At 42.5% G+C, this 26,534-nt stretch overlaps 1 protein-coding gene across 1 annotated transcript; it reads right to left on the bottom strand.

The window, feature by feature from the left end:
• Positions 1-20,825: 20,825 nt before the first annotated feature.
• T265_08198 (hypothetical protein) lies at positions 20,826-22,769 on the bottom strand (the record flags this gene model as incomplete). Its single annotated transcript, XM_009173927.1, has 1 exon — positions 20,826-22,769. One exon carries the CDS (start codon positions 22,767-22,769, stop codon positions 20,826-20,828), a length of 1,944 nt encoding a protein of 647 aa, XP_009172191.1.
• Between the last annotated feature and the right edge of the window lie 3,765 nt (positions 22,770-26,534).

The raw sequence follows: 26,534 nt of genomic DNA, 5'->3' as shown, positions 1-26,534 counted from the left end.
GTAGCGCCGACAGTTAATGCGGGAACATGGAATGTCAACGGCCAAGTTAACTGTGAACAAATGTTTTAAAGGGTGATTAGGGGTGTTTATTATCTTGAACATCAGGATGAGGTCTCCTCGTATACGCCGATAAGTTAAATCAAACAAATCGAGTTTACGTAGCCTTTCACTGTAGGGAACGTTTCGGAGGCCAATGAACGTGTACGTGTGGAGTGCTACAAATAAGGCAACCAAAATAATGTTTTAACGCAGGCATGTCGGACTGGAACAAGCGCGAATGGACTGAGTTTGTTGAGATCGGCGCATATGGTATGCGCCAACTGATGCATTTTGGTAGAATGAGTTTAGGCAGAAGAGTTGAGCACATCGATAGCGTTGGAGACGTGGCCATCCAACCACATTGTCTTAATTTTTCCCCGAGTACAGAACGTTCAGGTTTTCGCTTATGTGCCTCAATTCAAACCGTGTACAATGGGGGTACGTCAGCGTTGATCGGTGTGGCAAGTTAGTATTGACAGTCTAACATGGGTACACTTGGCTTCGGTAAGCAACGCTACGCTGCGGCAACGCATCTGCGGATTGAAATACCAGTTTAGGTGGGTGGACCGTTTCAGATAGTGGTAGTTGTCCAGTATTTGTCGAATTTATTTCATTCTCTCATGTGTTTACATCCTGCGTGGTTATGGGATGGAAAAACTGGGTTTTTTCCGGTAATTTGCTTCGGCCTCAATCCCATCACGACTGTGATTGTGCGCTTGAATGCTGTGGTCTTTGAGTCCTGTGTACACATGAATTACTTCCGCAAGGTCCTTTCGTTCATTTGGAAATTAAACAGTTTCATAAATTCCTAGGAGAACATAAAATCCTTAACTTTTTTCATGCCCATTCGAACAGTTTCTCCGCGCATTTGATTTAATTCCTTCAGAGGACCTTGACAGTTACTTGGTTAAACCCATCTTTGACCCTCTAGGGATGTTGATATTCAACTTTCTAGGTAGGTATTCTGCAATATCATTTGCAAGTACATATTCCGCTTTGGAATGAACCAAAGAGGCTGTAAAACGAGATTTAGCAATTGGCGATTGGTGTAAATCTGCTCCCCAATCCAGCCATCATTTCGGGTCGAGCAGAGGTGTTGATGTGCTCCATTTATTTTACCTTCCAGCGTATTCGCTGACTCGGAGAAATGATGAAAACAGATGTGGATTTTCATTACTTAGCCGATTTCTTAGTGAACCTGCACACGCAGTCCTGACCAATGATTAGTCTATAATATGGTTTAGTGGTACGCTTGAAAGATAAATTCTGGGTAGTTGGGATTCTCTTTCCATGCAGCAACTTGACAAGATTCTATTGCTGCCACGGAGCTGTTGCAGTACGTTTGTCGCGGCACTACTTACATTCGTGCAGCATTTTTCTACAATCAGACTCCAGCTCCAAACTGCATAGCAAAAACAGAGCAGTGCATTCTATTTCATCGTCGGTTGAATGGCTGCACCGTTTAGCGCAGGAATTTCACTTTTTTGTCGCCCTTTCATGCAAACGTGTTCCCCCGTTTTAACATGGGGAGATGTTTAATCGAATGCGTGCGAATCTTCACTGTTATCAAGCTACTTGCAGCATCGCACTGACATGCTCGTACTTCTGGTATTTCATTGAAAGAGTGAGTCAATCAACCTCACGTCGTGCGCTTTGGCTGATCAAAAATCCCCAGAAAGACTGTATTCTTCCGCTGTCCCTGGTTAAATCAACTGCCAAACGTTTGTGAGTGTTCGTGAATAACACACCGGTGAGGTCTTCCTATTTATGAACCACTGTCCCGCAGTTCGGGTTATTGTTGATGTTACTAATCGGTTGCGGTCCCCATAAGTCAAGGTCACGTCGGCAGTACCATCATATGAGATTTTAACTGTTCACCAAGCGACACTTGAATGATCATCTAAAAGGCGAGTGAATACACAAGCAGCTGTGAGCAGGAAAGTGAAATCAAAGTCAAGAAACTCAAGGCAGTGCATCTCCAGACGACTGAATCAACACACATCGGTTTTACTATTTCACTTATGGCGCTTCGGACAAACAAGAGGTTGGCAGAGAGCCATGGGGGTGGAGGTGAAAGGCATTGGTTTTGTGACAAGTAAACCTCTTCGGCTTCCTTCTCAGCTCAGTTTTATGGCATTTTCAGCGGAAGCTTCTATGAGATACAGGGCGCTAATGCTTTTGAAATCAACAGTCGATCTGGAGCCCTGAGTTTAATGCCATCAACATCCATGATAAGACTCTTGACAGTTGAAATCATTCTTTGCAATCTTTGGTTATGTCTGTGCCAGTCTGTCAACCCTCGGAAATAAATAACAACACATGACTTCATCTTCCAGGTGGTGTCTCATCTCTTCACAGCTATCCTACACTAGAAGTCCAGGACCGCCGAAGTAGAACATATCAGCTCATCTTAATTTCCCATCTATTTCGCCGTTTTACTAGGAGAGATTTCTCAAACTAACCTATCTGTGTAACGGTGATACTACTGATGGGGAGGCACGCGAGTAATATGTGTTGTTCGTGGAATTTCGCTTTGCGTCTCTTGAAAAGAGGATATCTGTTGCATAATTTGTGGGGCCGCTTTATAGCATTTGCTTGGATTTGAGAAATGAATGATTTGAGTCAATGAATGTCCAGGAAAGTTCAAGAAGGCGTATTCAGGAGAAGATGGATGTCCAATTTGATGTGAATAAGATGCAAATGTGAGTTTTGCTTCCCTGTCCAATAGTCTGTAACCTGTCAGTTGGCATTTTCTAATAACTCCGCAGCAAAGGTCTTCTGCACTTCACCTGTATTTCACTACCTGATCCATGCGATGTCACACTTTGATCAGAGTATACCCTTTTTGGAGTTATTTTTCGGCTGTTCAGTGATTGACATTTCCCTTTTATGCGCGACTTTGGGGTTGTCTCGTAACTCCAATGTTTCGTAAATCTTGTAGATGATGGCTATGATTATGGAGTGATTCCCTAGATCAAGAACAATTTACACTGAAGACTTACAGGGGGTCTTTTTGTCTCAGAAACACTCTCTCAGACAACATATACACACCCAAATCTTCGGAAATGATAGAATAAAACTTCGATTTCGGTAAGGTGATATTGCACACCATCCTTTCGAGATCTCAAAAAAGGCCATTTATCTATACAAAGCGATTGTACCATTGATGGAAGACATCACTCTAACCAATGAATTCACCACCAAACTTGAAAGACTACCATCAACTACTGCGAACTCAAACTAGTTTTCGCCTTCAAACAAGCACGTGATCTAATTTCAACTCATACTGTCAGCAACCTGTTTTCTGAGTTCAACGAACTTTTCCGTTCGTATTTTCGCCATTCTTTATTGGCAGCATTTTGGTAGCTCTTGGCTGGTCGACTGATAGTAGACCACACGCGTAACGTACACAACCATACGCTGATGCGAATACACTGGGGCTACAACCTTCTCATGATGGATGCATACACATGTAAATGTGCTTGTGGTACTCTAGTGACCCTATGCATAAGACGCTCATGCATGCCACCCACGCAACCACAAGAGCTGCCCTTTCAGATCATATTTTACACTCGCTCTATTGCCTTTGGAAGTGAAGAATCTCAACATGAATGAACTTGCTGGTTTCAGCTTGAACGTGTCGCCTGTAGAGATCCACCAGGGTAAGGACCGTGTGATTGAAATCCTTCAGGTCAAGTCCTTGGAACAGTTCACCTTCTTTAAGGAACGTCGGGTCCAGCTGTTCGTGTCTGTTCAGTGTCTGAAAGGCCCGTTTTGCGAGATTTCCCATAAAGAGCTGACTACTCCCCACCACAGTAGATATCCGTGTCCTTGAAGGGGGCGCAAGGAAAAGCAAGATGGATAAACTAATAACAAGCTGGAACATTTTTTCATAAAGGAAACTAATGACAAGTTTCCTGAAAACTCTTCGACAGCCCACGACCGGTTTCGCCCTCCTTTGGGCTCATCAGGTAGGCGCAGTTCCCGAGTTTTCGTCAACCTTACGTTTTACTTGAACAAATATACTGCGATATCATGAATATCGTGCCAACTGAAACATGAGGCGGCCTGTGTGCAACACATTCAGTTGTAGAATATCATAAACGAGAGATTCAGTTGAGTCTCTCGTGAAAAACAAAGTGATTTGCAAATGAGTGTGTTTCTGGAAAAGTTGGAACATCATTTGGATTTCAGCCACGCTTTTACTGTTTGGCTGTCCATCTGCCTCTCTCAGGTGACTTTTCAAATTCCAGACTTTATGGAATGCGCAGTTTCTCAATTCACATCGATATTACCGATACCGCCCAGGAGCTTGTTAAATCTGGGCGATGATACATGAATATGGGATCAACCATATTTTCACCTTAAGATGCGGCGCACTAACACGTCAAGTCAGGAAAAGAAATCTAAAAGTGCGTCTAGAACTCGCCCAAACTCAAACATTGCTTACAGTTACTAGAAGGGCTTGTAAAGCATGAGTGGAAGACATAGACTACCGCTTTATGTCTCTACCAAATCCATACCGAATTTGGGTTCATAAGTTGGAGATAACCAGATGTAGTGGATGGTGATACTCACATTATTTCCAATGGAGTCCAAATTCTCACGCATGTATACACTGGTTTTATAGTGTAACAGTGATCACCAAACTCTACTTAGTTAACGAAATACGCTGAATAGCAAATTCATTTGTTATTATTGCATGACGCACATGAGTCTACTTTTATGAAATTCAGCGTATTTCATTTTGGACGGTATTTGGGTTTTCGCTGTACATTGTCTAGAAAAAAGACTACTGATAACGTTGCTGAACACTCCTCGACAAGCCACCATCTGTTTTCCCCGCTCTCTGTAAAGAAAGTCGTTTCTTTTTTGCTATTTCTATTTTGCTGTCCAGCTACACCCAAACTTTCTTTAGTTATATATATATATATATATATATATATATACAATTTGTTTCCGCCAAGCTTATGGTCTACTAGAATCCAAATTGGACTGTTTTCGAGAAATTCACTCATTTGCAAATCAGTTTGGTTTTCACGGGGTACCCAACTGAATCTCTCGTTTATGATATTCTACAACTGAATGTGCTGCACACAGGCTTGTGTAAAACATAAACGTGATAGAAACTCAGAGTCTACGCTAACCTGGTGAATCATAAGAAGAGTGAAATTTGACAGAGGGCTATCGACATGTTTTTCTCAGAGTCGTAAGTAATGTCTTATCGTTAAACTTAGTGCGGTACCTCTAAAATCGCAAGATGTGGTTTCTTTAAGAACTGCGATTGATGGCTCTCGGTAACAAGAAATGCTTTTTCGTTTTTTACCAACAGTCTTATTTGCAACATCCCATCACTTTTTGTGACATTTGCCCACCTGTTGTAGTAGAAAATTCCATAATCTTTCACTCTGTTTATTGTTAGCACACGTGTGGAATTTGACTCGATGGGGCAGTAGGTTTGACCATATTTTTAATACGTCCCACGTTCAAAACACACTGTCACCCAGAAATTCCGCATGAAACTTTCATTATTATTATTATCGGTAGCACGTTAACATGCAAGGATCACAGAAGTCACCCAACCGTACTAAATTTTGCTATAAAATGAATTTCTCATTAGTAGGAAGCGAAGTAAAAAGCTGACAAACCTAAATATCTGAACGTCAAACAGGGCATTTCACCGTCTGACCAAGTTTGCTGAGCTATTATGTTGCTGCTTCTGCTCAAGGATTTCGTCATTAAGGATGGGAGCCGGGTGCCTGTCTGAGTGATTGAGTAACATCAGGCCATCATGCCAAGCATCCATTGTTTGGAGAAGTGGCTGTCTGAACCGGTTTCCACGCAAACCGAATCTAGGGAAGTTAGACCCAGGTTTTGAGTTTTGCGGGTCAAAATGTCTACCGTTCGCCTAGAAAAGTGCATGTATTTGAATGTGCGCAGTAACTGGCTCTAAAAGAATAACACTTTGTGCAATAGTGGCTCACTGAACTCTCTCCTAGAATATGCGATAATGGGGCACTTCACATTTGTTATCAGCACATTTGTCACACTAAGCTACCACGTCCTGGGAATGAGCCCTTTCAAAAGTAAAACTGTTTCCCAAGTAAACTATAGTAGGCTTCTGGGTGCTCCGCAGTAGTGGTCACCAATCCGAAGCTATCGATTTTCGGCTCGGTACTGAGCTGTCATTGGCCTACGAGGATTTATGATCTCGTCTACATTAGTGTACAGCGAGAACATTTGCATATATAGATCTCAAATATAACATCTTGGATGTCCGCCGATGTTAACAGATTCTCAGCCGTGAGTCAGCACTCTTGGAATACTCGCGAGTCGTTGATCGAGGCTTCTCTGTGATAAGGAGGAATGGTCATCAAGACATGGAATAAATAGATGGAAAACCACACTTCGTATTTCTGCATTTCCGGATTGTGTGAGAAGTTGAGACGGCTTCCAGCAACGTAGTTGCCAAACTGATAAACGGATAGTACGAAAACGCAAGCGTTGTATATGCACGAAAAACACGAAGCTTACAATTGTTTTGCCGTGTTCGTCTCGATGTTGTTGCAGTTCTGATTGGCTCAGTGCTCAAAAGACGAAGTCGTCGGTAGATTTTCAGTCTAAAGATAAGCGTCTTTTGAGATGTTCAATAAATTTCCACGGAATCCCCAGAGGAGAGGGAAAACGCCGAAGAGGATTTCGACCAAGGCTAATCGGTTATGACAGTGCTTTGCAATTTGTCAGATTTCAGTGGTTAAAATAGATACACACTCACACAGGGATAAGGTTCACGACGCAGAAATGTAGCAAAAAAGTAGATAGCATCACCAATAAACCAAGATATGAGCAAAATGCACGAATAACTAACAAAAAAGAAACTTGCGATTGGGTGTATTTCGCTAAATACGTTTGATGGTCGAGCACGGAATAAAATTGACTGAAATTCCAGTTTCAAGGAAGGTGAAACCTTTCGTGGGTGTCGCAGAGTTGTCAGCAACATAATGAGTAGTGCGGTGTGTTCGGAAAAAGATTACATTAAATTTCTGTTTGACATAACTGCACTCATGCAATTCCTGTTGATTATCCGGGAGCACAACAGTTTGAAATTGATTCAGTCCATCCAGACAAACATGCGGTAAGTGAAAAGTTTACAATAGGTGATTTCAGATGATTTTCCTGTTCTGAAGAGTAGTGTCGGTCTCGGAAATAGATGCAGCCTCTTGAGCAGAGCAGCAGAGTATCATAAGAGAGTCTTTCTACTCAGCGCGTTCTGCTTCGAGCCTAATCACGACAAGTTAAATGTGTGCTGGAAACATCCCAAACAAGAGATTCAGCATGGTTCCATGTGATTCTCTCGCAAAACCGAATTTGCTTGCAAATGAGTGCACTTCGCTAATTGAAACTGTTCTATTTTGAATTCGGCTAACTGACTGGCTTATCTCCACATCATTCAGTGCCCGCATTCCAAATTTCCCCCCTAAACGATCGCAGCTAGTTTCTCATGTATTTACCCGATAGACTGATGCCAATAATTTTATACCAAACAACTCCGCTTTACCAATTGAGCCTGCTCAAACACATCTCGGGTTCTTTTCCTCACATCGGCAAAATGGCAATCATGGGCACCGCGTCGAGTAATTCGACGAGTGTACGCCACCACGTAGAAAAACAAAGGTCTCATGGTTTGGTTTACTGACTTTCGATTTGTAAACATCACGAAGCTGACTAAGTGGGGACAATTTTTGGTCATTCGGAACTGGTTTTATATTTTCCACTGTAGCCGGAGTGCCTGGCACACTGCAACGTTGGACGCACAGATCACCTCTGACTAACAAGAATGAGTTCCGTTACTCGTGACCATTGTTCAGCGTTAACCTGCAGGGATGTAAAGCTGCCAAACCCAACTGACCTACTTTTCCGACTGTATGAGTTGCCCCGTACTTTTGTCTGTCCAATTGTGTCAATGTTAGACTGTCAATACTAACTTGCCAGGCCGATCAACGCTGACGTACCCCCATTCAACACGTGAGCGAAAACCTGAAAGCTCTGTACTCGGGGAAAAACTAAGGCAATGTGGTTGGATGGCCACGTTTCCAACGCTACCGATGTGCTCAACTCTTCTACCTAAACTCACCCTACCAAAAATGCATCAGTCGGCGCATACCGTATGTGCCGATCTCAACAAACTCAGTCCATTTGCGCTTGCCCCAGTCCGACATGCATGCATTGAAACATTATTTTGGTTGCCTTATTTGTAGCACTCCACACGTACACAACACATCCAGGTACACATGTATGCGAATTCACGGACATAATTGTGAGGCAGGACATCGTTTCCAGTCAATTGACCTTCTATTGGCATCTTGAAATTGCACAACAAATTGGACTGCATTGTGTCTACGAACGAGAACTGGCATGTTATAAAATTTGCGCACATATGTGTGAACATTTGGACTTTATTCGAAATAATATGAGTATTACCATTCACTATAACTGGCTATCTCACAATTATGGACTCACATTTGGTACAGATTCGGGAGATATGTGGGCCGATAGTCTATGTACACCACTCTTGTTTAGCAAGCTTTTCTAGTAACTGTACACAATGTTTCAACTTGGACGAATTCTAGGTGCACTGTTAGATTTCGTTTCCTGACTTGACGTGGTAGTGCGTCGTATAGCCTTTTTCCTCTTGTGATACTTTGAGAGACACTGTGCCAAACACTGCCCCAAATGCTCATATATATGCCATTTCGTAGTCACTCTTTATTATAAGTTTTGTCACCTTATCTGACTCTTTGTGCTGATGGAAATCCTCGAGCCCTCAGTTCGGCCTACACGCCACCACACCCAGTTTGATTTTTTAAGGAGGAAAAAGGATGCTCTAGAATGCTTCTTGTGTAACGGATAATTGAGTTTTCGCATCCTTCAACAGAGTACAAGCACAATAAATTAGATCTTTTTGCGTCCGTATGGGGATTTCGAAATTAGCATTCGAGTCAACTGACCTGAGTCCAGTATTACCGGAACCTGGCGCCTATTTGTTGAAGCCAGACTATAACTCTGAAATGATAAGCCGTAACTTCGCGGCGTCAAATTTTCATTTTTACGCAAATCGTGCAAATAGGTGATTGAATTCCACTGTATATGGAGATCAATGATATGCAGCAACTAACGGCTATGCTACCCATGTAGTACATTGATTCAGGCTCTCCGTGTAAACTCTGTTAATTCAGTACCTGAGTTCTTCGAGCTTACTTATTTACGCAGTCTCTGTGTACCCCCAGGAGAGCACCAACCTCAGTGGATTGCTTTCCTACAAACTGGGGTTAGTGGGCAACTTGAACACTGTGCAAAGCCATACGATTAGTATAACTTGCAGGACGATTAGTACATCAGCGAATGGATGCAAAAGGTTGGTGATTAGACTGTGAATTCGAATGAACGGTTATGGTACAATATGGTCTCCCTAGAGAATATCATGCGAAACTGGTCACCCAGCGCACTCATGTGTAGTGGGACACTGTGATCCAAGCTTGCAGAGTGGCCGCAATCATGCATTCAAAACGAAGCCTGAGGGACTAAAAGATTGTGTAGCATGTGCGAAGATTTTCCACGTGTTGCTTTGCTGCACAACACGCGCACCAGGCCGAGCTACCTTTTGTGCAGCACCAACTACAGTCAATAGCTCCTCACTCCAAACCAACCGATGTTCAATTAGTCGTTGTGAAGACTTGGAAAAATACATTACTTCACAAGACAAATGGGCAGATTCCTAATAGAACTGGAAAAACCTGAGTACTTCGACCATCCTCAGCATCAGTTATAAAATGATGAGCCGACGATAAGCTGAAGAATTACTCGAGATTGAACCTAGGAATCTCACAAGTGAAGCACTAGGGTGCTTTACAGTGAACACATAAACGCCGATCCAGTGTGAGGCAAGATATTAGGTTCCGACTTGTGCCATGCCTGAACAGTTTGCTCCGATTTTGGGTAATTATCCGACAGATATTGGTAAATTTTCAATTCACTGTGTTTGAAAACCATGTGGTTTTGTACAAACGTGCATACCTGAAATATCGTGGGATGCTTGTTCGAGATGCGCATCACTGATAAAAACAGGGTGTGAATAGAGAAATGCCAAATTAGAATCGCATGCTTATTGCACGTTCTGGTACCTATGGTCCGCTTGAGTTTGTCAGGCACAACTGTGGACTGTCTTCGTGCTAATCATTCTGCATCAAAGCCTTACTGCTTTCTCTGAAAATAAGGATGACGCTCTATCGTTTTGGTTCGATATCACTGGTGCTTCCATGGAAAATGCAGAACCTAAGGTTTGTTGCAAGAATGGACTTAGTGTTTTCAACTCACTCATGCACCTCCATTTGCCTAGATTTTCGGAAATACACCCGGTTTGAATAACGTTTGAAAGGGACTCGACCACTCTTACGACACATCTGGCCTTGGATGTCGTGCTTATTTCATTTCTTTCTAACAGCTAACAAACGAATCACGTAAAACGCTCCAAAATTACTCTTTTTGAATTATCTTTTCCGGAAGGCGATTTCCCGTACTGTTTTCTACCTCCAATAGGAATTTCATCCCGTAGGTGAAACCAATCTGTCGTGAGCAGGTGACGAACACTATACAACTCTGTCATCCTTATTGAAGACCTTCAACAATAAGCATCTCAGTGTAGATCAGCTTCACTTTTTCGGGTACAAGTAACAGGGTGCGGGATCCGTCTGGAAATATTCACCAACCAGATGTAGTGAGCACACGGTGAATTCAACTTGCGACCAGTTATTGTAGACATGGGATGTCAGGACAATCTATATAAGCTTATAAACAGGGCAGCCCTCTATGCTGTGACAGCGAATTCGCTGCTGCTCTATCTACCTGAGAGGAAAATATCACAATAGGTTGGAAGACTGGTATGTGACAAGCATAATCTCAAAATCAAAACACATCGGTAATACATAGTGGATGCTTTCGAGCACGAACGGGATTTGCGTAAACAACAAACCGGATTTCACAACGAATGGATAACAAGTGAGACGGACACAAAAACTGGGCTCAAATGAAAGCGTACAACGTTTTTCCGATACAGCTTTTTCTCCATTAAGATGCTTATCAACAGTTGGATATGATGTAGGGTACAAATGAAAGCGATGCTCCGGTGGTCGGTTCCGTCTGCGATTTGGGTTTCATAGACAATATTACGAGGATCTTCACAGTCTCCTTTTGCACTTTTGACAGTTTTTCCCGGTAGATCGAGTGAATCCAAGAGAAGATCAATAGTGGAATTTCATGTTCACTGGTGGCTTTGATTGGCATATTCATGTAGCGTGATCTAATGTGGTAGGTGTGACGTGTTTGCTTGTTAGTTCCAAGATTAAGTCCACAAATCACATCTACTAGGTTGAAGGATGCGATAGCTGAGACCAGACTTCGAGTATGAACTTGAGAGTTAAGCACAAATGTTGGGGAACCAGATAGAAACACCCGTGCCCTTGCTGCCTAATGATGGTGGAATTGCGCCTCGTACATTTTGTTGCCTTTTTCTCTGTTGAAACTGGAGAGAGTGCGGTCCAGTAGTGTTCCTCTTCTGTGTAGTCACATGTTGGCTACTTCCATCAGTGAGCCCGAAGAACTCAACATGTGTACGAGGCGAAGGTCTTCTTGTAGTTGACGATGATTTTCATGCACATGTGATAGATAACTTCACAGCCATGGCGTATCGATGGCCAGTGCGATCCATTTGTTCCAAATCTTTGTCCACGATTGTCAATTTGTGTACTTTTGAGTGATAGGCTTTGGTAATCTTTTTTTCCTGAATGTCCATAGTGCAAATATTTCGGACGTTCGTGCGGTGTATTAGATGCAATAAGCATATAATAAGCCTGTCGCTAACCGTGGGTGTAACTGTCCCTCACCTGAAATGCTGAGCAAAACTGTCAGTAAATCGAGCAGGCAACCCTTGATGACGATACGTTTTAATGCGCTATCATTTCACATCTCTAGTTGATTCGTTCCGAGCTGCACCTCAGTAACTGGAAGCGGAATCGAACACCTGAATCTCTGACGATAGCCTGCGGGATGAACCCGTTTTAGGGCATTTCAGGTGTGAAAATTGCTATCAATGTTGGCAACTCGGCCGTGGGTCCAAAGTTAGATGCTCACTTGAGTCTTATTTTAAACGTACATGCTGATGGTCTTTTGGTTCATCTTTGGAGCTATTTTTTTAACTGCATATGTGTCAACGATTTTGCTAGAGATTGATATCAGAATATCGTGGTCAGTGCACAACGTGAAATGTCGATTACATTCATCCTTTGAAATTAGGTACAGAAAACAAGAGGTTATCCTGTTGTACAACCCTGTAGTCCCATTACGTTCCATTTAATTGCCGTGCAGCGGGCCATAGCGGTTTGGTTGTCATTAGGCAACTGAAGTGCAGTGAAGAATCTGATGTCCTTTTGTGAGGCACCAGCTTTAACGGTGATATCTCGCACGGGGTGACTGTGTGGAGATAGATAGTCAGTTGATCAGAACGTTCTGACTTTCTCCAGAACTTTCTGGCGATTCAAAGCCGAAATCCAGTTCGCTTCGTTCAGCAGAGAAGTAGGGTTTACCCGTAATTCATAACTTGTAGAGGAAATATTTTTGGGATCTGACTCATTCAGGAAGCGTTTTCAGAAATATTTTCTCATGCGGGGTTTGTGTATGTTGATATCGGTGATGTTACTTTGGACCCTGTGGAACTATTCATCACGAGACCGAATTGCGTGATACTGGAAAGCATCAATGAATGCTTCTGAAGTCATGCGCGAAAAACTTGCTGTGCAATTCTGCCGAATAGATTGCTTAGACAGGCATCCGGTTCCTCCAGTGTGAGACTGAATACAATGATATCACCAACCTGCAGGCGGTGATTGTGACAAGCACAAATACCAGAATATATATATATATATATACTTCACCTGAAACAGCATTCGCTATTTGCTCGTAGTGAGTGGATATCGTAAGTAGGTTTTGAAGTGGCTGCGTAATATAACTTGTATATGTGCATTGGGCAAGCGAGCTTTAGGAAAGAAGTTATCCCGGTTAAGATTTGCGTATCAATCCTCAGAGAGCGATTTAGGTTACCGATGCACTTCTAGTGTCTGGTTTGGCCCATCAGAATGTTAGTACGTATGCGCGATCGCCCATTCTCCTTTCAGACAACTTCAGAGAGGACCGTCCTGGATGAAAATGTCACTGATGTTATAACGTTGTCTTGATTTAGTATGCTAGGTTTGAGTTTCACTATACCTTGAAGTGCAATATGGTCCCAGCGCTTGGCATATTTGAGCTTATCCTCGCTCAAACATGTGCACAACTGCTCTTCATTCGTAACACCATCTGCAAAAGTGCCAAGATTTTTCATTCCAAATTTTAAGGTGAGCTCAACAGTGGGGCGACCGGTCCAAATGAGCGGCTAACTTTAGTTGTCATATTCGTCACATATTGAGATAAACTGTGAAAGCTATAAGCTCAGTTCAGCTGCCCAGATTACGTTCAATACGTTCAAGTGTTTACTGTGTGTGTGGTGGCTGCCTGACTTTGAATGATCGCGAATACTTCGCACAGCAATTAACTGGGGAGAGAAATGGTGCTTGGAGTTAAATTCTGCTCACTTCGTGTTTTGGCGTAGTATGCTGGCTTTACTGAAGAACTCCACGTAATGCGAGAAGCTTTTTCCGGCTGGAGTTCAACGGTCGCATCAGCGATCAACCTTGTGATATACGGAATGTCTCACAACTCATGGCAGTGACCACACTGGACTGATGACTCACCCACGAACTTGGTAACTGTTACATTCACTACGATCTGGTATAACTGAATTTGTGGCAATTCTGAGAAGACGGTTACCGAAGGGAGAGAATCAAACAGTGCAATTGTCTGTATTACCAATGCACAGTTTCCAATCGATGACACAATCAGGATTTGCGTGTGTTATGACACATGACTTAATCGAATGCTGCCACCTCATTGAAATATGGGTTGTTTTGCAACAGTTGTGAGTCGTGGCAAGTATTCAGCGCTGAAGTCCTAAAATGGGAGTTATATAGTGGTGTCCAACTTTGCAAGTAAACGGGTCTCAACACCGGCTTCCTCTAGATTTTCAGTCCTGTCTTTGCCATCATTGATTTGGATTGCGCGGCTGTTAGTTGGTTAACTAGATATATTCGCACTGTACGATAACTCTTCCGATTGGTGTGACATCTGCTGAGTGCCTTGAAATTTTCAGGGCACTCAGTAAACCGCGCAGTGATCATGTATTCCTGTTGAAGGACAAAATGTATGCAATTTTAAATCGAGCTAGGCGAGCATAACAAGAGCCAGTGGATCACTACTCAAATTTTCAGTCATACAGAATGTTAGCAAACTACTTTGGGAGATTTATCTAAAGCCACGGTGTCGATTAGAAAACGTTGACACAAAGATGATGCTAAGCACCAAACGTGACACTTATCTGATTTGTGGTGAAACTCGCGAATTCCGGAATCATCTGTGTCCATCGCTCGTGAGATGTGCAAATGACTTTCAATTGATCGGTGAGTTTCGTGCAAACCTTAGCGTTGGTTTGCTGATCCTCCTGGATTATTGCGTTACTTTGCTGGATCTGTCTTCACTCTCGTTTAATTGATTTATGTGATTATCAATTCGATCGTCTCCATTCGACCCTCTTGAAACTGCTATATTGTGTTGTATGGTTTGTTTCGGAGAGGAAAGCAACACAAACGGCTAGGAGGCAGGTGTGCATGACTATTGTGAGAAGTAGAACGGTTAGACGAGCGGACAGCGTGGGCACCTGGAATCGACCGCAGTAAGCTGGATAAGAACTTGTGGAAAACGGATAATTTAAGGTACGATGATGAACTTCATGCTAGGAAATGTGAACTGTTCGCGAGTGGGGATATGGTCAAGATGAAAGAATTCAACCTTCGGGGTATTTCTGATTTCGGGGGAAGGAAATGTGAAAGAGAATGGAGTGCTCCGTCCGAGATACGTGGAAGGAAGAACGTCAATTTCCAAGTGAGCCAAGGGCCATAAAGCCGTGGCCAAACGGTTCATTACCTGAGAGATTTTACCAGAGGAGCGAACAACAAAAAAGAAACATCGCATGTAAGGGATCAACAAGTATCAGACAACCATTTCAGAATGGCGAAGATTTTTTAAAGAACATTCAGCAACTACGTGAGTACATGATTTTGCACCGTCTATAAGCGGATTAATAGCACCTAAAGAGCATGGTTTGCGTGGAAAAGATGTCGGACCTTCTAGTGAATTCACACAAGAAAAGCAGGCACAAAAAACTTACGCCTGTGAGGGCGTACTACTCACTCTGAACTACACATGTGGACCGAAATCTAGTAAGACAGACAACAGTAAGGTCCGCAAGTCGAACTTTGATTAGACTAATTGGGGCATTTCTGAGAATCATTCAGGGTTGAGTATTCAGGCGGCCCCTAGCCCAACAACCATGTCTCGAAAATAATCACTAACACCCGATAAATTCGTATAAACCATACACTGTCCACTAAAATATTCACTGAGCGGCGCACCACACAACAGCAAAATATTTCTATTTTATTACTCATGCGCTCGGTTTTACCACTGGTCGAAATCTGGTACTACTCTAAAGGTGGTCTCTGCATTGCTCCAAGTCTGTCGGTAATCTATTTGTTAATCTTCATGGGGGCCGAAAATGATCAAGCATAGAATCGTCTATTTTCAGAAATCAGGTATTTGTATAGGTTTTTCTGAACAGGCTTTCAAGTAGCGCATCATTTCTACAATGAGTATATTTTCCAGAAGTATGCTGTTATCGTCCCACCTGTTGCATTCCCCTCGTTTGAGGCCATTTCTATATCGATCGAATGGAGATGGTTGGTGGAATTATGTTCTGGCATCGATCTTTTGGTGAAACTGGCATCAGACTTTTTCTACGAAAAACAGTCGTGGAACTGCGGTGCTAGAAGCATAAAACATGAGTGAAATATTGTGGGCCGCTCCCCCGATTTTATTTCACATCATTATCCTCTCAAACACCCTCATTCTAACTAGTCTCATATCAAACATGGGTTCGGCTCTAGAAAGACGTAAATATCCGAAAAAGACTAAAACTGTGGATATGCTCATGTTCACCAGGATGAACCCGAAGATAAGATAGAAATGGCGCATGTCTGACTGAAAGAAGCTGAGCTGCAGATAAATCGGCATGACATGACTCAGGTAGGAGCGAATGAATGAGTGTGTATTATGAGTCAACATGAACTTATACCTGTTCATTGTGATCATTATCAGTTGATAGGTATTAGAGATGGACAATAACATGTACCTAGTGCCACTCTGAGAATCAGCATTCTAATCGATTCTCCAGAAGATGGGGAAACAAGGAATTGAGCGTGTAATTCTACTCCACCAACCCACGTGGACGCATCTGAATTTTCACGTCTGAACAAGCGAACATGTTCATGTATGACTGATGTGGTTGGTTAGTGTCAGCTCTAACGGCGGCCCAGTAACCAAAGTGTCCTTGTTATGTCGATCGATTGACTCGCCTGTCCGGACTTTTCAGTGAGGTCGCGCCACAGACGCTTGAAACCAGCTGGAAAAGTTCACTTGGGAAATGTTCACCTGTTCATACGTAAAATTCAGATGCGTCCAGCATGTTTTGGTTGAGTGATGATAACAGACTCGACTCGCATGTCAGATTTGAGGAGTTCATACCCCCCGACATGGGCAAGAGCATGCAATGCTGGTGAGCTCTAATAAGAGCGAGACAGGAGTCCAGTGTTTCCACTCTTTTGTACGAGTAAATTGGAATTGGTGCGTCAGGCCAGGAGGACGGCAGTTCAGACGAGAATGATGCGAGCGTAAATACTACAAATCTTGCAACCACCTAAAGCTAGACATTGAAGTGTTAATGGCTTGGTAACCAGTTTTGGCACAGTAAACCGAGCTTATCGATAGATGTTTGCCAGATTTTTGTTTGTCCTAGATGACGAGCGCGCAAGGCATTGCAGAAAGGCCAATACCGGAAAAACTCCTCCTTACACGATTCTCACCCATTTGAGTAGAAAAAGCTAGAACTGGGTAAACTGTAGAACGTTGGAATGGTGGGAGACCGTAGGGCTAATTGTTTTCCTGGTAAGATTCCGAAATGAATCAATCATTGGTGCGTCGTTGAAATCTATTTGCGCATGCTGGCCAACCCGACCCAAGTGCATAGGCTGGTCGTATGCATTTTTTTCCCAAGGTACGGCTATCTCTGTACTTCCGCCAAGGGCTTCGCTGGTTGGTTGATTTTGCGATATCTCTTATAACGCTTGGGATACTGCCAGACTTCAGTGTTCTTTACCAACTTCTAATTATCACAATGAACATTTTCACACGAAAATGTAATCGCCTGATTTATAAACCTCATTAAACTTACTGAAAGAGTTAGTATTGGAGTGAATCACTGATGAATGACTCTATCTAGTCTTAACCAAATTATCACCTCAAAGGTGTAAAAAGAAGGTCGAAGCTTATGATAACCTCACTATTCCGAAAACGTGCTAATTTCCGAATGTATAAACACTAGTAAAGTCTACTGAAACGTTCAATAAAAAGACCTAAGCCCAAAATACTTCATAGACCACCTTATTCCCACCGGCTGGAATTCTTCTAAAACAGTTTGTTGTCTACAAATAATCACTTGGTAAAACTGGAACATTATGACGGATTACTGCTTTCTTAATTAACGCTATTGTCATAGGTATAAAATGAAATCCATCTTTTATGAAGGAAACTACTCGAACGGTTGCTGAAAACTCTTCAAAAGCCCACGACCGATTCTGCCCTACTTTGGGCTCATCAGGTAGGCGTAGTCCCCGAGTTTTCGCACAAACGAAAGAATCGGTTGAGTCATCCTTGAAAACCTAACCAATATGCAAATGAGTGTATTTGGCGAAAATCCCTCTTTTCTTTGTCTCTGAGATAACAGAAGTGGTGGTTAAAAGCAACAAAAACGGAAAGCGAGGTTATATCTTAAATTTATAGTCTGCTTAACATTCACACATAAGCAGGCGAAATAATAGTACAACAGTTTTACTTCTCCTGCATACTTCAGCACCTCTCCTGTATAGAATCGTCAGTTTTGCGTCAGGACTTACCAAACACGATTACTGCATTACCGCCACCTCCATTAACAGCCTCCGTAATTTATGTGCCAGGTCACGTACCCAAGGTGGCGAAAGTAGCTACTAGTGGAAGGAGGAAAGCCACTCGCCGCGGAGGTGCCTGTCAAAAAATCACCAACTAAACAGTTACAAACTATAGAACAGGATAGTAAACCTCTCATATTTACTTGCTCTTAAAAAACTGAATATCTGTCTTATTCTTGTAGGGTCTTCTTGGAATTTCTTGAATTTCCATTGACTATCACGCGATTGCAAATGAATACTGCAGAGCAAATCCACAAATTCTGTAATAAACCCCACCTTCCATTAGACGGAGTTAGGAGAAAACCACATACTACTCGCGCGCCTCATCAGTAGTAGCCACCGTTACACTAGACCACCTTGCTGACCGAGAGACAAAAAGTACTTACATCTGTTTCGACCAATACACTCATTTGCAAATCTATTTGGTTTTGACGGGAAACTCATCTGGAACCCAGCTAAATCCCTCGTTTATGGTGTTTTTATGCAACTGAATGTACTGTACTAGGTAGAAACACGTTTGGCACGATATCCTGGATATCGCGATACATGTAAATATGTAATATACAACTCACATGGTCACTGAAAACTCGTTAACAGACCACGGTTGGTTTCGGCCTTCATCGTGTAGTATGAATGTAGAGGATCGGGGCATACTCACAATGCGTCTAACAATAGTAATCATTGACTCTTTACCATTCTTCAACTGTGGTTTTTAAAGTTTGATCAGCTTCAGAAACCTCGGTCTTTGGATAAATGTTAAATATTGAAAATGTGTCAAGTTGTGCTAAAAGACACAAATGAAAAGAGAGAACTAACCTCAAATAGTAGGCCATATATTTTTTGGGGAAATCCACGTGGTTGTTTGTTTGGATATCGAATTTGAAAGCTAACGGCATACCGTTGGTCTTATTAGCACAAAAACAAATAACTTTTGCGGAGTAACCTTCCAAATTGTCACTGCGGCCACGTACACCTATAGCCAGTTGTGGTTCTCGAACCACACGTAGCAAGCGAGTACGTGAATCAGCGGCACCGAAAATAAGCTGATTGCCACCAGGTTAACCTACATTTTCCCGTACGTAACACAAAATATTTTTCCATTCAGAACACCGTATCCGAGCTTGACAGTTTTCGCGTCAAGTCATTCTGTTGGTCTTTGTGTATCGTTTGTCCGGTGAAATACACTGCAGATTTTGCGCTGTCTCTGTATGAACTCACATATTTGTGCTCGTCTTCAAATGAAGAAGTTTGTCGAGTTTTTGGATGCCAGTGTGTCTCCATCCCCTCTGCCACAGACTCTCTACTAAAGAAAGTGTCCAAACAGTTGTAAACAAAACTCGTCTTGAGCCATCTATAAGTTCCTTTCACTGAACCACATAGCTCTTTACCTTTCATTCTTTCTTCTTCTCAATTGCATCGTAATGCACTTAGTTTTGTCCCCAATCTCAAACAAAGTATCACTTCACAAAAACATTTGATAAGCATCGCTTAAGAATCCTCGTTGCGTAGTGGCGTCTTCATCTGGAAGGCAAGCACTCTACATAGTATGGCGTGAAATTTACGAGCTACGGTTTGACCGCCGGAGGAAACCAGCAACTCTGTTAGCAATTCGTACTCCCATTATGCATTTCACATCGTAGCCCAAGTTTGTTCCTTACCCTTTGAAAATGGAATGCAAAACTCGCCACGACGAGCTGATTCAATTTCAGTATCACTCCGAATACCCCATGGTGACAAGTAAGCTAGATATTTACGAATTAGGTAGCCTCAAAGTCATGTCACTGAATATACTCTGGACGGTACATACACGGTCTACGACGTGATTTATTCCCTAGACTGATATTTAAACCAGTACTTGTTTGAAACTTCTACTCCCGTGGAAAGTGATATCCCAGTTCAAAAGCAATTTAATTTTATCCACATACAGCAGCTTGCTGAAAGCTTCTGAGGTAGTATAACCGGTGATTGTGTTGAGCTGATGGCGAAACAACCGCGTCCTTCTTAATTACACCCTTCCAAGTTGTGCATGTCGTTTGGTATTGGCTAACCCAACTCCTAAGTGACGTGCGACTGATGGTTGTTCTTCCATAAAACTCGGTTTCTAAGACATTTTTTGACTCACTTTTTAGATGCACCCCACGTTTTCCCACATTTTAAATGAGAATAACTGGCCCCGAACATTCACGTCACCAAACGAATCACTTTTGTTCAGTGAATTTGATTCATTCCTCAGAAAACCAAGTTCCGAAATTGCTTCGGAGATGTAAATAACGAATGGGTTACGTGAATGAGCAATTAGCTCACGGACGCTTTCTCGTTCAGCGATTCCGCTTCGTGCGTGTTTTTGATTGACCACTCCTGAAACTTTTATTGTCCATATCCAAACCCGGTTAACATCAATGGTCGAAGTAACATTATAACTCCGGTTTCAAAAGATCTACACGCTCACTTCTCATCGTTCAGTCATTTCACAGACCACCACAAATTTGAGCGCTAAAGAATATAAAAAAGCAAGTATTGCACTAATTATTTACTAAGAGAGGCTTTACACGAGAATAGTCTACAATACTCACATTTGATAACTTCTAAGTATGTTTTGGAATACCTGTCATCCAAAAGTGCATAGATAAATGGATTACACACACTATTTGCATAGCCTAAAAGTGTTACAAACAGGGTGAGTTCGTGAGGAAGTAGTCCAACGTAGGCTTCTAGGATGAAACAAACAAAAAACGGAATCCAGCAGAGGGCAAAACATCCAATTACTGACGTGACTACCGTTAAAGTCTTCATTTTGCGTTTTATTCGAACACGTCGTAGCCTACCATATTGACTCTGTGCACTTGGAATAGAGGCCATGCCCATTTCTGAATTTTCCTGAGCAGCAGATAGAACGAGACTGTCACTGATGTCTGCCATCGGCCTGCGAAACCGATGCAACGAACCACTTGCAAATAGATGCACCAGAACTGAGCTGATTTTTTGGCCTAGCATCAATACAAACACATGTGGTCTACGTCTTCTGACAACTGACGTTTCCGCTGCTCTAGCTGTATGAACAGTAAAATCGGAAGAATGATCCGTTTTCTTTTCCCCGGCTTGTTGTTCTTGTTTACTCGTGAGCAAAGCCATCTCGTTCACTTCTTTGCTCTGACGTTCTGAGTTGATGAATTGTGCTCCTTCATTTTCACATTCCATGGTGATTTTGTCACTATTTTTCATACTCTGCAAACTCCGGCCATCATAGGGTTTAATTTTCAGCAGAGGAACATGGTCCGCAATTTTTCGAACAGTCTCGTTCATGTTGTTCAGATAGCACGGTTCAGAACAAGACTGCAACAGTAAATAGTTTTGAGGTGTTTGTCGCAGAGTAGAACTGAGACTTTGTCGTACTATCTCGGACTTATTCCGTGCGTTGTTTTTTCGATCTTCTAAATGTTTAATCAGGTGGTCCAACTGAGCGCCCTGGATAGAGCTACCCTTTCGGACCGAGTACTTCTGATCGTTTGTGTCTAACGATCCAGTGTGTTCCAAGAGATATATGCTTTCGGGTCTGGGATGCGATTCTATCTCACTCTTATCAGCATGACAGTCTTTGCTCTTCATCATCATGTCCCCTCCAGAAGATTTATGTGTGGTTTTTTGTTGGAGTACAGAACTCTGCTGAGGGCAATTGGGGCGCCTGGATATGTGAGTTGCCGAGGGCGCGGGTCGCCTCCTAAGCGCCACAATAATACGTAAGTAAACAAAACAAATCAGGGTAAGCGGTGCTGCAAAACACATTATGGTGGCATATATCCGAAACGGCCGACTGGGTGATATCATGCAAATGGTTTCTGTGACCAAATGACTGGCTGAACCGAATAACGGAACCACCACAGTTATGACTGGAAGGCCCCAAGCAATGGAAATCATAACGATGGCCAACCGGTTGGAACGCACTGCCAGATACCCAATCGGGTGTGTGATTGAAATGTAGCGATCGATTGATATACAGCACAAGTTGAGGATAGACGCGTGGCACATGAGGATATCTAAGGAGATCCATATGATACAGAGTGGTTTCCAGCTGAACGGCCAGTAACCCAAATGGTTCATAGTTATTGCTGGTGGAAAAACCAGGAGACCAACGAACATATCTGCGAAAGCCAGTGATGCGATCAAGTAATGAGTGGTTCCATGTAGACTTCTGTTCATAATCACAGAACTGATAACCAATAGATTACCAAAAACAGTTACCACCGTTATGATGGACATTGTCAGCGTCGTAAGCATGAGAATCGCTGATGGCCAATAGGAAGCGTCTGTCTTGTTCATTCCCGTAACATTGATTGTAGTCTGTGTTGTAGCCAAGGTTACCGAGATATTTCTCTCAGCATGAATTGTCTCTTGTGTATGAAAGTAAATCCAAACCACAATGAATAATGCCTTCGAATCAGAGCGAGCGATCCACAAAAACACAGAATTCATTAGTTTTCGAGTGAATGTAAACAAAACCAAACATTTCATTCACCGACTAGGGATAAATAAACACAAGCACTCCAACACATATTTATACATGACGGTCAATAATGTTAGGGTGAGGGAATGGTGAGAATTACACGTCGCCAAACTTTCATCCAATTAACACATGGTATTTTCTACAAATAGGAAATGAGGGCACAAATAACTGTCGTCTGTTGTTGGTTAGCTGTGAGACAAACAATTGAACGGTTGTGATCAAAGGATCTTGAAGAATTTATTTCACCTATTCGAATATCCAAATGCAAATTTTGAATATTTTTCATGGAATGAAAGAGATGTTGTTTCGGGACGTTTAGGCTACGTTCACATGGAAAGAACCGTAGTTAGCGTAGCTAAGCTGTCTACTGACATGTTTCAAGCAAATATACAAAAACGTATTCAAGGAACAGCCTAAAATGCGGTAACGTTTGAAGAGCGTTTGTTCGCACAATGCTTCTCAAAAATGCTCTCCATCAGCTAGACGGTTTTAAAGCTCAGAAAAGGCAAGGCACTTCACTCCGGTAGTACATGGATATTTTCAAGTTTTTCGATGCCCGTACTTAGCTGTGGCCCCAGAAAATTGAATCACATTAGTAAATTAGTCTCGAGTGTTCCTGTGGCCAATGCGTTTTGTGCTTTGTCAAGAATAAACAGCTGCTATTGCTTGATGACAAAAAAAGTTGTACGCAAGTCTCCAGTTCGTTCATTCTGGAAAGCACAAGCGAATCATCACTGACTCCTTTGGGTACTTCGCCGACACAGGCTGTTTCCTATTGCCAGTTGATGAAAGTGTCCCGGAATCGACGGTTGCGCGGAGCCCTAGGGGTCAAAAGTGTCCCAGCGATTATTGGAGCATTTTCTGAAGAAAAAACGTAAGGGTATATATTGTCCTAGCAGAAAAAATATTTCAGCGTTTATCTCAGAGGCTATGCTAGCCTGCCCGTCGCATGACAGTAGAGCTCAGGCTGGTGGGTTCGTCGACTCACACTATCAGTATGAATTTAGATTACGAAAAGTAGGGAATTCGTCCTTATTGAGCAGCGTAAAATGTAAATTAATTACTTCTATAAAAATGCATGCCTCTAAACCAGTTTCAAAAACAAGCTAGTTTTTTTAACAACACGGATACGAGGTTATAACGTGAAGTACATAACTACGAGGCAGTAATTCGAAGCTATCCCAAAAAATACTACCACAAGTTTTGCTTTAACGTTTGATGCCGAAAACTCGAACAGCTGAGGGGATTCCGCCACTATATGAAGCTTCGGTTGACTTTTGCCAGTTATCAGGGAATCCGCAACGAATAAGCACCGATGACATAATTCTACTGAGCTACTTTCATAGCCCATCTTCTACCAGGAAATTGCTGCTGAAAGCTAAATGGTTGATGTTCCAAGGATCTTCAAAGAGGCCGCGTTTTGCTACAGATTATCACACTTGGGTAGAGAGTTGTCAGCTCCAAAGCAAGAAAAGGTTCACTGGTTGGCCTATGTCGGATGTATGTTTCTCGAAATTAGGTGTTAGGCTTCACTGATGATACTCCAGTAAGCCTCAATGTTTTTGCCTGATTTCCAATATGCTTGCAGCCTTCTCTTGAATGAGAATGTACCACTTTCAACCCAGGTCTGAGTTCATAGTATAACAGTTTTTAAATCAGATTTTAACCATCGTGCCTAACATACCGAACAGAATGATTCAAGTGATCCACCGTTCCCGGTAAACGGCTAAAACATAGGTCTTATGACTGTGATAAATACAGAATTGAGAATCAAGAGACTGCAATCCTGAGTGAGACCCCCATGGAGAGTAGCGACCATCATCACCCACCAGAAGGTTACGTGATTCGGGCATCTTCTTCAACAGAACAGAATGTACTTTATGTTGTTTGCGCCATTGGTTTTGTGTGAAAAGTACTACATATCCGTCTCCCCAGGGTACTCGTGTGATTGAGAAGGACGTTAAACTGTGTTGACAAGTCTAGTGTAAGCACATTTCAAAAAGTAGTCCCAGTTTCCGTTGGATAGAATAAGACTGGGGATATTTTGTCACCCCGAGCAGACCTCAACTTAGCCTACCGAATTCGAGGGCTGTCATAGAAGTGTCAGCATAATTTCTTTCATTTGATTTAGCCATTCAACCCGCCTATCCCCAACAGCCTATAGAACATCTAAAAATGGAGTGTTACACATCATTTCTGTTTTCTAAAACCCAGGGTTCTTGTGAGATATATTAGTATAGCTGGAGTGTTCGCAGTGAATTTGGAAATTCACCGAAAATCCCCCTCATCCATGGGTTCAGAAGACACGATGCTGTATACTGTGTTCTCTGTTTCAAAGGATGAGTTCTTTATAAACTTCACTATGGATACTGGATTATCTCCTTGAACTCCAGTGCACGAAAAAGTAAAGGTCCCAATTCGCCCCGGTTGACTGCTGGTTCTATGTTGCAGCTAACAGTTTTTTTCAATAAGATTTTATCCTGAAAATGAAGCCAATCTGTGCTGAAGAGCTGAAATGCACAACTGTCTCATTCTTACTGGAAATCACCAGCAGCGTGCATCTCACCAAACTCAAGGAAGTCCAGGACCCGCAACATCTACGCTAGGAGTTTGAACACTTAAACGCTCAGTCAAAAACGGCCGATCAGCAGTGTGATAAATTCAGACTTAGACAGGATATAGCGCCATATCAATCACGGGATGGAAATCACGTGGTCACACGTTTTGACTGGCTCCTCGTTGGACGAGTTCAAAAATGGAAGTTTTATTGCTTCAATGCATCATCATCACGATGCTGATTAGTCACTAATTATCGAACGGCTAGGTGTTCAAACCATCAACCAAGAAGTCGCGTAGTAAGGACTCCCTAAAGTTTCGTCAGATGCGCATTTGTGATGATTCCAAGTAAGACTGAAACAGCGGTAGAGAGCTTCTCGGTTTTTCTGCGTAGTCTGGATTCGCCTACAGGTTCAAATATCCGGTAAAATTCCCAGACACTCCCCCACACTCTCAGTCTTGTTTTTACATCTAGTCATGTTTTTACATCCTAGTCACTGATGCTCGTTGTACGCCGAAGACGATGCTTTTCGGGCCAAGCGATTCACTGACACGTTAGCTCTAGTCATACAAATTTGTTGAGTACAGCTCGTGCGCAACATGCAATATATTGATCGCTTGTCAATATAAGGGAGGCCACCACTGTTGTGATTCTTTCGACAGTGGTGAGGCGAAAAAGGTGGATAATCCAAAGCCTCACACGTCTAAGCTGCAATCAGACATACTAATTCCAATGTAAATGGGAGCCCCGTTTTTTATATCGCGGGTTACGGGCACAATCGACGCAATGGATTTCCGTTGTACAGACAATGAGTGTTTCATCGCAATTTATCGCATCATTTCAACTGTTTCCTTTTCAATTTTCAAGTCCTTAGAATGAGAAAGGACGCTTTACAGAGAACGTGCACACGGTACTCCTACGGGGAAGTTTTGGAGTAAGCCTGATATGCATTGAACTCTACTGCGATTTCCTGACCAAATTAAGGCAAAAAGTCTCTTACTGGCCTACACATTTAATACGAACAGTTTTTACGCATTAGGTGGATGAAACTTTTTGGACACTGAGCAAAAAATCCGGCCTTGCTGTTTTGAGAAATATGTCTGATTTGAATAAGTGCATAAACAGCAATAGTATGCTCACCTAGAAAGAGCGGCCTGTCGTCATCTTCCTCTTACCT

This window comes from Opisthorchis viverrini (assembly GCF_000715545.1).
Source record: "Opisthorchis viverrini unplaced genomic scaffold opera_v5_206, whole genome shotgun sequence".
In the NCBI taxonomy this organism is placed as follows: domain Eukaryota; kingdom Metazoa; phylum Platyhelminthes; class Trematoda; order Opisthorchiida; family Opisthorchiidae; genus Opisthorchis; species Opisthorchis viverrini.
The sequence above is the reverse complement of the archived record's forward strand: the minus strand, read 5'-3'. Positions and strand labels throughout refer to the sequence as shown.